The following is a 14081-nucleotide window of genomic DNA, read 5'->3' as shown; positions in this document are numbered from 1 at the left end:
ATACTCACCAACCAACTACCTGCTTCTCTGTGATGTCACACCATGATTTTTCTTTCTGAACACAGGCTCTGATCCTACAGACAGCAGCAGTGGTTGCTAGCCCGGCTCCGCTCCAGCTCCTTCTTGCCCAATAGTCTGTTTTTATGTTGTAAATTCTATATTAGGCTGGCCTGTGTTGGCTCAGTGGTAGTACCCCTGCCTCAGAGTCTGAAGGTTGTGAGTTCAAGCCCCATTCCAGAGACTTAAGCACATAATCTAGGCTGGCACTTCAGTTCTGTACTCAGGGAATAGTGCACCATCAGGAGGTGCTGTCTTGCAGATGAAATGATAAACCAAGACCCGGTCTGGTTTCTTAGTGGACACTGTTTCAAAGAAGAGAAGAGGGGGAATTCTCCCTGGTGTCCTGGCCAATATTTACCCCTCAACCAACATCATTGAAATAGATTATTTGATCATATCTCAGTTCTGTTTGTAGGAGTTTGCTGTGTGCAAATTAGCTGCTGCATTTCCTACATTCCAACAGTAACACTTCAAAACTATTTCTTTGGCTGTAAAGTCACTTTGGGACATCCTCAGGTTGTAAAAGTTATAGAAATACAAGTTATTTTTCTTTTCTTTAATTCTATGCAGGAACAGAAGCAAGAGCACTAGCTGAATTAGCCAATGCCCCATTTCAGCCCAGCAGCTCTGAGGACTATTATAGCACCCTAAGACCAGTACACACTGGGAATTGAGCCTGGAACCTACTGATGTGCAGGGCTCAGTGCTGCCCTTTACAGACTATTGAAGGAATTTTGTTTCAACTTTCGATGCATTTTCTGCTAATGAAGATTGAAGAAGTCTACCCCTTAAATAACTATCAACGGTTGCAGATCACAAGGCACATATCTGGTTGGGGGAGGGGCGAGTGCAGGGAAACAGACATTCTACTTAAAATATTTAAAATACATTGACCAGAAACTGAACTGGACCAGCTACATAAATACTGTGGCTAAAATAGGTCAGAGGCTGGGTATTCTGCAGCGAGCATCTCATCTGACTTCCCAAACCCACCATCTACAAGACACAAGTCAGAAGTGTGATGGAATATGCTCCACTTGCCTAGATGAGTGCAGCTTCACTCAAGAAGCTTGACACCATCAAGGATAAAGCAGCCAGCTTGACTGGCACCCCATCCACCACCTTCAACATTCACTCCCTTAACTACCAATGCACAGTGGCAGCAGTGCATACCACTTATATGATTCAACTTGCCAAGGCTCCTTTGACAGCATCTTCCAAACCTGTGACCTCTACCACCTAGAAGAACAAGGGCAGCAGATGCATGGGAATGCTACCTCCTGCAAGTTCCCCTCTCATCACACATCATCCTGACTTAGAAGTATATTGCCAATCCTTCATAAAAACATACAAAATTTAAGGCACAGAAAAAGGCCACTTGGCCCATTGTGTCTGTATCAGCCGAAAAACGATCCACCCATTCCAATCCCACCTTACAGCATGGTCCATAGCCCTGCAGATTGCGGCACTTGAGATGCACATCCAGACTCCTTTTGGATGAGTTGAGTGTTTCTGCCTCAACTACCCTTTCAGGCAGCCTCTGGGTGAAAAAAACTTTTCCTCATCTCCCCTCTAATTTTTCTACCAATCACTTTAAATCTATACCCCCGAGTCACTGACCTCTCTGCGAAGGTAAATAGACCCTTCGCCTCCACTCTATCCAGGCCCCTCAACATTTTGTACATTTCAATCAGATCTCCCCTCAGCCTTCTCTGTTCCAAGGAGAACAACCCCAACCTATCCAATCTTTCCTCATTGCTGCATTTTTCTCCAGTCCTGGCAACATCCTCGTAAATCTCCTCTGTACCCTCTCTAGTGCAATTACATCCATTCCGTAATGAGGTGACCAGAACTGCACACAGTACTCAAGTTGTGGCCTAACCAATGAGTTATACAGTTTGAGCATAACCTCCCTGTTCTTATATTCTATACCTCAGCTAATAAAGGAAAGGATTCCATATGCCTTCTTAACCACCTTATCAACCTGTCCTGCTATCTTCAGGGATCTGTGGGCATTCACTCCAAGGTCCCTCACTTCCTCTACACCTCTCAGTATCTTCCCATTAATCGTGTATTCCTTTGCCTTGTTTGACCTCCCTAAATGCATCACCTCTCATTTCTCAGGTTGAATTCCATTTGCCACTTTTCTGTCCTTCTGACCAGACCATCAATATCTTCCCGCAGCTATCCACCACACGGCCAATCTTTGTGTTGGCTGCAAACTTGATCATTCCCCCTACATTCACATCTAAATCGTTAATATGTACACCACAAAAAAGCAGGGGACCCTGCAAAACACTACTGGAAACAGCCCTCCAGTTGCAAAAACACCAGTCAACAATTACCCTTTGTTTCCTGCCACTCTTGTATCCATCCTGCTGCATTTCCCTGGAATTTTTTTTAAACCAGTCTGCCATGTAGGACCTTGTCAAAAGCCTTGCTTCACTGTCACTGGGTCAAAAACCAGGAACTCCCTTCCCAACAGCACTGTGGGTATACCTACACCAATGGACTGCAGGGGTTCAAGGTGGCTCTCCACCATCTGCTCCAGGGCAATTAAGGATGGGCAATAAATGCCAGCAACACTCACATCCCAAGAACATTTTTTTTTTTTAAACTTTGTTTACGATTTAGAATTTGTCAGCCCATTTAAAAACTACGTAGTCCAGCATTCAGCTGTTTGGGGTTTGGGGCCAAGCTATTTCTAAGATGTTGCAACTTATCAGCATGAACCAGTCTTCCAGTCGAGTCTATACTGGACAATTGTTTCAGGTAAACACTGTTAATGCAGTAGACAGTTTGAAGACACAGAAGGGCACAGAAAACATATATAAATATTTAAAAACTCTGTAGTGGGTGCCTTGGTTTCAGCATTAGATAGCACTTCTCCTCGGAATAGCAATAGGCCAATCAGCCCCTCTAGTCTGTGCCACCAGTTAGATTATGGCCTGATCTATATCTCAATTCCAGTCACCCCTTTGTTCCATATCTCTTAATATCATTACCTAACAAAAATCTAGCCACCTTGAAAATTTCAATTGACCCAGCATTAGCCATTAATCATATTGCAAAGCATTGCTGTATTGATCTTGGGTAGATATAAAACTCGAGATTTTCCTTTAGGGTTTAACTAAACCAGGTGAACATCAAGGTAGGCTGTGGGCTGAGACCTGTTCAAGTACCAGAAACCAAGCTCCAGGCTGTGAATATAAATTCCACAATGTTTAAAAGACCCTCTGGCCCACAAGGGAAACTCAATCGGAGGGTCTGCAACCCAACAACAAAACTGTTTTTAAATTTAATATAGAGAAATTGGTGACAAGTCCACAACTGGAAGCCATAACTATAAAGGTAGTCACTAATAAATCCAATAAAGGAATTCGGGAGAATTGTTTTTACTCAAACAATGGTTGAAAATGTGCAACTTGGTACCAAGTGGAGTTGAGGCAAATAGCATAAACACATTTAAAAGGAAGCCACATAAACGTAAGAGCTAAAAAGTTAAATAAAGGTGAAGTAGGATGAAAGAAGGTGGAGAACAGCATAAACATCGGCATGAACAGGTTGGGCCAAATGGCAGTTTCTATGCTATAATAATTCTATGTTATATATTATCTAAGACAAGTAGATCCTAGTATTTCACCCAACCCCTTCACATCTCAAGAATCAATCAGAGGTGGAGAAATGGGGCTGTATAATGCCCATTTTTTAGGCTTAAAACTGGGGTCCGAGATGTGGGATACACTTCCGACATCCAGGCCATCAATGCAGCATATGACCGAATGTGGCATCAAGGAGCCTTGGCAAAACTGAAGTCAGTGGGAATCAGCTCGAAAACTCTCCACTGGTTGGAGTCATACCTAGCGCAAAGGAAGATGGTTGTGGTTGTTGGAAGCCAATCATCTCAACACCAGGTCATCACTGCAGGAATTGACCAGCCACCTAAATACCGTGGCTACCAGAGCAGGTCAGAAGCTGGGAATTCTGTGGCGAGTAACTCACTTCCTGTTTCCCCAAAACCTATACCATCTACAAGGCACAAGTCATGAATGTAATGGAATACTCACTGCCTGCAAGCTCCCGTTCAAGCCACACACCATCCTGACTTGGAATTATATGGCTGTTCCTTCATTATCAGTGTCAAAATCCTGAAACTCCTCCCTAATAGCCTTGTGGGTGCATCTACAACACATGGACTGCAGCTGTTCAAGGAGGCAGCTCACCACCACCTTTTCAAGAATAATTAGGTTGGACAATAAATGTTGGTCTTGCCAGTGACATCCATATTCCATGAATGAAGAAAAAGGGGTCTGCACAGGCACACCAGAGTGCCAGCGGCATGCAGAGCATTTATTCTCTCCCCCACCCCTTCACTTGCTTAAAACCTAATTCTTTTCTAACTTTTGCCAGTTCTGATGAAAGGTCAGACTTGAAACATTAACTCTGCTTCTCTCTCTCCACAGATGCTGCCAGACCTGCTGAGTATCTCCAGCATTTCTTGTTTTTATTATATACATTAAAAATACAATTTTTTTCAAAAATCTCCAACACTAATTAAATTCTGAGGCACTGAGACTCCACACTTGTAAAATTATATTCAGGGCCAGAGAGGTTGTTTGGTTTGCTGTTAAAAATTCACTCACCCCTGAATGCAACAGCCCCAACTTTTTAATGGTACCTTTAATGGGGAACTAGTGGGTAGTACCCCAAATTCACACTGTTGCACGTCTTTTAATGAAGTCTATCAGCAAGGACTGCTACAGTGCACTCTGTGCAGAAATGTGGCATCTCTTACAGCAACTTCCAACTTCCACCTTTAAATGTGTATGTGCGAATGCCAAAAGTGGCTGCCCAATTTACTTCATAATAAACGGTAAGCATTGCTCCCTCTACATTTCCTTTGTATTGGGCGGGATACAAAAGCCTCTGAGCATATTTTTGTCCATGAATGGTTACATTCTGAACTTTCACAATGTTGTCAGCAGCCTCTTTATTTCAATGTGCGAACATGCACGCTTGTTAGAGGGAATATTGCTCTCCTCCCACTAGTCCCATTCTCCTGATTATAATTCCAGCCCCATTTTGGGACCATTCCAAATCAGGCTTACTCCCCAGATGATCAGTCTCACTTAAGGTTGCGAAAGACAGATCTCACGGACACTTGAATGGATCTGAAGAACTGATCTAACTCTCCCAAAGGAAAGGAACCAGCCGAAGATATTACCATCCTCCAGATAGCCTTTTTAAACAAGTTTTAGCCAGATTAAAACAACCAGGGTATTATAAGGGTCCGGGCATCTCACCTCAATAACGTACCTGCCCACTAAAGAGTTTGCAGTGTTGGGTTCTCAAGCTGAGATACAGAAGACTATATACGAGACAATATATTTTCAAAATTATATAGAAGTTTATTAAAGAACCTGTTACGATCAGGTGAGAAAGAAGTCTAGAGTTCTCCTTCAGCCTTCACCTGGTCTTACTGTAACAGAGTTTAATTTTAAACAGTGTTTTTTTTAGCTCCCCCTTGGTGAAACCTTGTTCACCGCTTTCCAATTATAAGGCAAAGAAACCAGCACAAACAGGCTTGCTTACGTTTAAAGAAGAAAAGTTGAAATTTATTAAACTCTAATTCGGTTGACACCTACGGATACATGACGCGCCCATGGTAGCATGCATACGCGATAGATACATGCAAATAGAGACAGAAAAGAGAAGAAAAATAAAGTGAAAAAGTTTGAGGCAATACCTGCAGAGTTTTTGTTATAGTTCTTCGAGTTCACTGTACAGTCCTCGATTGTAGGTAGATCTTGCTTTTCGTTGGGGCCCAGTATGCTTCTTAAACCTTGTTTGCTGCAGGAGACTTTTCTCTCTTGGGGTTCATGTGTCTTCAGTGGATTCAGAGGCTCGTCAGAAAGAGATGGGAGCAGGCAGACAGGAGAGATCTTCACAGTCCAGGAGCATTCTGCTTTCTGCCCAAACTGTTTGTACAGATTCAAAAAACTCACTTTGCCCAGCAGGTTCGTCATGTGACTAGCTGGTTTGACCATGTCCGTTTGTGTATTCGGCATCTTAGCAGTCAACCTGGAATGCGAGCACCCCAACCTTCAACACCTGGTGATCAAAAGTCCATTGTGGGTTGAATGTGTCAGGGAATGGCTGCTTTGTCCTTCCAAACCCTGTCTATTAATATGCAAGTCCTTTCTACATTTCAACAACAGTTTGAAATTTAATTTCCATGTGGCGAGATTAAAATGCCTCATACTTAGCAGGTGGGGGCCTGCATGACAAACCAATTCACATTTTGATGAGTAAAACAATCGCAACATTAATAGTTCTAGGAAAAGAAAGTATAATCTTATTCCTAGTAGAGAATCCAAGTTTTAAGCCTAAATAATGTTACAGTAAAATATTTAAGATATCCATCAAAATTGAAAGCAGCATCTACCTTAAATCCCCGAGTAGATAGCTACAGAGTTTAACGAGATAGCTTGAACCCAAATAAGGGGAACTATCATTGCCGCACCAGATAGCTTGTACCTTTACGATGAGAAAGGCTGGAATGAATCCAATGATTCTAAAGATCCACTGTGTGGTTCCAATACTTATACTGTTTCTAAGCTGCATAGCTAGTTTTTTTTTTTAAACGTATGGGGGTGTTACCTCTCTTGCAAGTAAGTTTGTCTCCTTCTATGTCCCAAATAAGGCTACATAGCTGTCAATTTCTAGTTGAAATCCACACTATTTAATTTCTAAGGAAAAGGCCGAGCCAGCAGGAAGCTGTAAGCACAGATGTTGGTCAATATCCCTAAAGCTAACAGAATAGTGAAGGTTGCACTTAATGATGTGCTTACTAACTACACAACAGTGTTTAAGATTCTAACTCCGTTTCCCGGATTCAGCTAACAGGTAAGTTAACTGCATCCGTAGAAAATAACATTATCCATTGTTAGGTTGTGGTAAATTTCAATGATTATTTAGAAGATTTGTACTATCAGTACTTTACTAAAGTATGTTTTGCTTTTCAGAAGCAAGTTCCTGTTTTTCAGAAACTGCCTTTGTGTGAGGAGATAAAGTTAATATGCCACAGGATGTTGGCATCCTTGAACATGTCTTGGTATGGGCTCCTTCCACCCTTCCAGGCAGATGTAGCTCTGCTTTTAATTTTTTAATCCCTAATTCATAGGAAAATAACTTTTTAAACCATGCAACCCCTTATTATAGCTGTATTCCTTCACAAACATGCTCTTCAAAAAGGTCCCATTCCACCTCCACATCTCGTTGGTTCCAATCCACCTCTCCTTTAACAGATCACATTGTAATGCTCTCACTTGTCAATCCACCTTTCTCCTCACACATGTTCCATTCTACCTCTTCTCATGAATCCCACACCCGACTGTTCGTTCCCCTTTCCTGACATAAAAGCTTGCCATTTCAGGGAGTAGATAAGAAGCAAAGTGAGCAGGAGGAGGCACACAGCTTGAAAGTTTGAGATTAGATCAAGCAACCTTAAAGATCCATTCATCTTGCCGAGCAGTGAAATAAAACTTATATAATCTGGGCTCTCATCCATTATCCATTAACCTAGGTAGGTTCCAGGCTGGTATATGTGGCTCAGTCAATGATAAAGTTATATGTTAATAGACCAATATATGATCAATAACCCAATCTGCATCATAAACCTGCCCATTGAAAAAGCATTCCGTTCTCATTGAGACTAAATCCATCGATCAACTTCATCCCAGACTGTGTGTTAATCTGGCCGTGCCCATTGGGTTTGTGACCTTTAGTCGCTATGGGGCTTTCCGGGTCATTTGGCTCCAGGCTGAGTCCTGGAGCATTGACAGCTTCTGAATGGGGAGCGCACCAAGTCTCGCTCGAATCCAAGGCTGCCAACCAGATGCTCTGTGGGCCCCATCTTGTTCAGCCCCTCCCCTCCCCTCCCCCACCAGCTACCAGGGAATTTTTCCAACTCCCACAACCCTTGGCCAATGAATCTGGAGCATTCTTACCTTCTGAAGCTCAGTCTCTCCAGGGCCTCCGAGGCCTTGTCTGGCTCCTTGCCTCCAGTCCTTCTCACTTCTGGACATCTCCCTCACCTTCTGCTGCTCCTCCAATCACAGCTATAATTTATTTCATTTTTTCCCCCAGGTACTTGCAATGTTGCGGCCCACTGCTCGTGTTCCCTTTTGTGAGCAGCTTGTTTATTACAAGGCATGGCACATTCCAGACTGCTGCACGGCTGCACACACGCGCATCTCAGAGGGAACATTGATGGTGAGCACTGTTAACATCGTTATCATTACCAACATGAAATCCAGGCCGAACTCCTTAAAAGATTGGAAGTACTCAAAGTGAAAAAGTCACCTGGTCTGGATGGGATACATCCTAGGTTGCTGAGGGAAGTAACAGTGGAAATTGTGGCTGCTCTGGCCAGAATCCTCCAATTCTCCTTGGATATGGGGGTGGTGCCAGAGGACTGCAAATGTTACACCCCTGTTCGAAGAGGGGAGAGGATAAACCCACTACTATAGGCCAGTCAGCCTAATGTCAGTGTTGAGGAAACTTTTACAGACAATAATACAGGTCAAAATTCATCAGCATTTGGGAAAGTATGGACTAATAAATGAAAGTCAGCACAGATGTGTTAAAGGCAAATTGTGTTTGACTAATGTGGTCGAGTTCTTTGATGAGGTAACAGAGGGTTGATAGGTGTAGTGCGGTTGATGTGAAAATGGACTTTCAAAAGGCTTTTGACAGACTGCCACATAATAAGCTTGTTAACAAAATTAAAGTTTATGGGATTAAAGGGACAGTGGCAACGTGCATACAAAATTTATTAAGGGACAGCAAGCATAGAGTATTGGCGAACAGTTATTATTCAAACTAGAGGGAAGTATACAGTGGTGTCCCCCAGGGGCTAGTTAGGCTACTGCTCTTTGCGATGTATATTGGGTATTCAGTAATATAAAATAAAGGGTGCAATTCTAAAGGGAGTGCAGAAGCAGAGGGATCTGGTTGTATATGGCAGTATATGTGTATAAATTATTGAAGGTGGCAGGACAGGTTGAGAGAGCAGTTAATAGAGCATACAGCAGCCTAGGCTTCATTAATAGGGGCATAAAGTACAAAAGCAAGGAAGTTATGTTAAACTTATATAAAACATAGGTTTGGCCTCAACTGGAGTACTGCGTCCAGTTCTGGGATCCACCTTTAGAAAAGATGTGAAGGTATTGGAGAGTGCGCAGAAAAAAGTTCACGTGAATGGTTCCAGGGATCAGGAACTTCAGTCACACGGATAGATTGGAAAAGTTGGGGCCGTTTTCTTTGGAGAAGGTTGAGAGGAGATTTGATAGACGTATTCAAAATCATGGAGGGGTCTAGATAGGGTAAATAGGGAAAAACTGTTCCCATTGGTGGAGGGATTGAGAACAAGAGGGCACAGATTTAAGGTAATTAGCAAAAGCAGCAATAACAACATAAAGGAAAAACCTTTTCACGCAGCAAGTGGTTAGGATCTGGAATGCACTGCCTGAGAGTCTGGTGGAGGCATGTTCAATTGAGGCATTCAAAGGGTAATTGGATCGTTATCCGAAAAGGAAGAATGTGCAGGGCGACAGGGAAAAGGCCAGCAAGTAGCGCTACGTAAATTGCTCTTTTGGAGAGCCAGTGCCGACACGACAGGCCGAATGGCCTCCTCCTGTGCTGTAACAACTCTGTGACTTGGTGTCAATGAAGATAGTAACAGTCTTCAGGACATGGACTGGTGAAATTGGCAAACAAATGGCCGATGGATTTTAATGCAGAGAAGTGTAAAGTGATATCCTTTGTACCAAAATGTCAAGAGAGGCAATATAAACTAAATGGTATAACTTGAAAGCGGCTGCAGGAACAGACACCTGGGGTGTACATACACAAATCTTTAAAAGGTGGCAAAATAAGTTGAGAAGGCTGTTAATTGGCATATGGGATAATTAGCTTTATAAATATAAAGGCATAGGGTACAAAAGCAAGAAAGTTATACTAAACCTTCGGAAAACACTGCTTAGGCCTCAGCTGGAGTACTGTGTTCAATTCTGGGCACTACACTGTAGGAAGAGGGTCATCAAGGCCTTGGAGAAGGCATAGAACAGATTTACTAGAATGGTACCAGGGATGAGGGACTCCAGTTGCAGAAGCTGGGACTGTTCTCCTTAGAACACAGCAAGTTAAGATTTACTTGAGGTGTTCAAAAAGAAAGACTTGCATTTCTATAACACCTTTCACAACCTTTCCTACAACAGTGACTTAACTTCAAAAAGTACTTCATTGATTGTAAAGCACTTTGAGATGGTTGGTGATTGTAAAAAGTGCCATATAAATGCAAGTCTTTCTTTTTTTTTCCTCAGGGCATCCCAAAGTTACAGGCCAGTTACTTTAACATCAGTGGTAGGTAAGGTTTTGGAAACAATAATCGGGGGGGTGGGTCAACAGGCACTTGGAGAGGTTTGAGTTAATTAAGGAGAACCAGCATGGATCATGCTTGACTAATCTAATTGAATTTTTGATGAAGTAACAGAGAACGTTGATGAAGGAAATGCAGTAAATGTTGTCTATATGGATTTTAAGAAAGCTTTTGATAAACTACCACATAACAGGCTGGTTAACAAAATTGGGGCTCATGGAATAGAAGGGTCAGTGTCCAATTGGATTTTAAAAATGGGCTTAAAGACAGAAAACAGTGAGTTGTGGTAAATGGTTTTTTTTCAACTGGAGGATGGTAGACAGTAGTGTTCTCCAAGGGTCAGTGCTGGGACCACTGCTTTTTTTTGCTATATATAAATAACATGGATCTTGGAATAAAGAGTAGAATTTCAAAATTTGCCAATGATATGGTGGCAAACGGTGAGGATGATATGAACTGCCTGCAACAGGACATTGATAGGCTAGCAGAATGGGCAGACAAGTGGCAGATGGAATTTAATACAGACAAGTGAGGTGATGTATTTTGGCAGAAAGGAATAGGGAGAGGCAATATAGACTTCATGGCACAGTTGTAAAGTGTGCAGGAACAGAGGGACCTGGGGGTGCATGGACATCAATCTTTGAAGGTGGCAGGACATATTGAGAGAGTGGTTAGCAAAGCATTTGGGAATTTGGGCTTCATAGAGTACAAAAGCAGGGAAGTTATGCTGAACCTTTACCAAGCTCTGGTTAGCCCCCAACTGGAGTTTTGGTCACCACACTTTAGGAAGGATGTGAGAGTCCTTGAGAGGGTGAAGAGGAGATTTACTAGAATGGTTCCAGGGATGAGGGATTTTAACTGCAAGGTTAGGTTGGAAAAGCTGGGATTTTTCTCCCTGGAGCAAAGGAGATTGAGGGAAGATTTGATAGAGGTGTATAAGACAGACTTAGATAAATTAACTGATGGCACAAGGACTAGGAGACAGATTAAGGGTTTTGGGCAAGAGATGCAGGGGGAACGTGAGGAAGAACTTTCTTTTCTGCAGTGAGTGGTAATGACGTGCCTACGAAGGCAGTGTAAGTGGAGACAATCAACTATTTCAAAAGGAAACTGGATGGGCCCTTGAAGGGAATAAACTGCAGGGCTATGGGGAAATCAAGCGGGGGAGTGGAACTGACTGGATTGCTCCACAGACAGCCAGATGGATTAGCTGAGTCAAATAGCCTCCTTCTATGCCATAAATTACTCTCCATGACTATGACTGAAAGCGCTTTATAGCCAATGAAGTACTTTTTGAAGTGTTGTCAATGTGGTAATGTAGGAAACGCAGCAGTCAATTTGCATCCAGCAAGCTCCCACAAACATCAATGTGATGACAAAATAATCAACATCACTACAGATTGAAAGATAAATATCAGCCTGGACACCCAAGAGAACTCCTCTACCCTCCCTCAAACCAGTACCATGCAATTGTTTACAACCACCTGAGGGGGCTCGGCCTTAACGCCTCATCTGAAAGAGGATACTCCTCAATAATGCACTGGAGCATTAGATTAGATTATCTGCTCAAATCTCTAGAGTGGGACTTGAACCACAACATTCTGACTTACAGGTCTGAGTGATACCAACTGAACCACAGTTGACATTCAATAATGAAGGGTTTTGATGGTTTTTCCTTGGTTACAGTTTCCACTGGCAGGAAAAAGACACAGACTTAAGGTAATTGACAAAAAAGCCAGAAGCGCCATGAGGAAAAAGTTTTTTTTTTCCCAACACAGCGAGTTATGATGTGCTGCCTGAAAGGGCAGTGGAAGCAAATTCAATAATAACTTTCAAAAGAGAATTGAATACTTGGAGAGAGCAAATTACAGGGCAATGAAGAAAAAGCTGGGGAGTGGGATTAATTGGACTCTTTCAAAGAGCTAGCAGAGGCATGATGGGCAGAATGGCCTCCGCTGTATTGTATCATTCGATATTATAATTCATAAATATAATCAGCAATATAATTGAAAAACATGTAATATAAAAGACATAATTAACAAATTAAAAAACAACCCCAGCCTGCGGCAGTTGAATGCCTGCATCCTAGGCCTAGCCTGGCCTCCTTCCCAGCCCGGGCCGGGCCCTGGTACCTGTCGCTGACGAGCTCCCCCGGCCTGTTGATCGCCATCTCCCCGCCAGACTGATGGAGAGAAGCATCTGGAAACGGATCGACAGCGGGAATGATGCTGCCCCGCCCCTTTTAAAGGGACACTCACCCGCTGATCCAGCTTCTTAAAGGGACACTGACCAGCTCGGCTCATTAACAAGCAATACCCTTACCCCACACCACAACAGGGCAATAACTGCTCACATTTTCCTCAACCCTTGGTTGAGGATGGATCAATTGAATAAGAGGCTTAAGGGGTCATCACAAACCTTATTCCTCCCAGAAGAAGCATCAAGAGTTTAAAAAAACTCAGCTGTTTTTACATTTTGTACTTATCTATTACTGAACACTTCCCAATCCATGTATTCAGCGTCCTCATCAAACACTCCTAGGGCAGGTACAGCACAGGTTAGGGTAAAGCTCCCTGTGAGTTCCTAGGCTCAGCATGCACTCAACTGGGCCCAGCTGGGGTTTATTTCTATTTATTATATTTGTTATATTACTGACACATTAATTTTCTTATTTATAATTGCTATTAATTATATAGAATGATACAGTACAGGAAGCCATTCCACCCATCATGCCTGTGTCCGCTCTTTGAGTTAGTCCCAGTCACCAGCTCTTTCGCCATCGCTCTACAATTTTCTCCCTTTTAAGTATTTACCAATTCTCTTTTGAAAGTTACTATTGAATCTGCTTCCACTACCCTCAGACAGTACATTCCAGATCATCATAACTCACCGTGAAAAAGAAATCTTTCCTCATGGCACCTCTAGCATTTTTGTCCCAAGCACTCCCAGGACAGGCAAGACACTGGTTACATATTGAGTGAAGCTCCATGTACACTGTCCCATCAAACACTCCCAGGTCAGGTATAGCATGAGTTAAAGTTCCCCCTTCACCGTCTCACCAAGGTGTGTTAGTTCCAACCACAGAACATCCCACTTCTGCTCTACCCCAAATACAGCAGTGGAACATTATTCCCGACCCTACAACAACCATCCTGTGGCTTTTCTGAGTAATATTGCCAATTTGACACCATGGGCCAAGAACCAGAAGAGACTGAAGTGTGGCCTCTAAACTCCTCACAAGGTCCTATGACACACCTACCCAGGAGCTTCAAGGTTTGGAGCAGCTCCCTCTTTAGGATGATCCAGGGCCTCAAAAATTTGACAGTTCATTTTAAACAGCTGGGGTAGGACAGAATAGGAAACTATTTAAAGCATATGCTTCTGTTCTCCAAGACATTAATGCCATTTTATTCATTCTCAGAATGTTGGCACTGCTGGCATTGTCACATTTATTGCCCAGTCCCAGCTGCCCTGAGAAAGTGGCATGGCGCATGATACAACTGATTGGTTTTCTAGGCAGTTTCAGAAGGCAATTAAGAGTCAATCACATTGGTTAGGACATTGGAGTCACAGAACAGAT

The 14081-nt window shown here is 42.8% G+C and overlaps 1 protein-coding gene across 2 annotated transcripts in view; it reads right to left on the bottom strand.

Moving 5' to 3' along the window:
- The window catches only part of LOC137384190 (WW domain-binding protein 2-like), a 118444-nt gene extending 105748 nt beyond the window's left edge, over positions 1 to 12696 (bottom strand). Inside the window, exon 1 of one of the 2 annotated variants that reach the window (XM_068057832.1) lies at positions 12634 to 12696. In XM_068057832.1, coding sequence (XP_067913933.1) covers positions 12634 to 12671 — 38 coding nt within the window. In that variant the 5' untranslated portion in view covers positions 12672 to 12696. Of the gene's footprint in view, positions 1 to 5806; positions 5825 to 12633 lie in introns of those variants that run through there. The other variant, XM_068057834.1, reaches the window with a different exon arrangement.
- Positions 12697 to 14081: the final 1385 nt, after the last annotated feature.

This window comes from Heterodontus francisci, chromosome 26 (genome assembly GCF_036365525.1).
Source record: "Heterodontus francisci isolate sHetFra1 chromosome 26, sHetFra1.hap1, whole genome shotgun sequence".
NCBI classification, from domain to species: Eukaryota; Metazoa; Chordata; class Chondrichthyes; order Heterodontiformes; family Heterodontidae; genus Heterodontus; species Heterodontus francisci.
The sequence above is the reverse complement of the archived record's forward strand: the minus strand, read 5'-3'. Positions and strand labels throughout refer to the sequence as shown.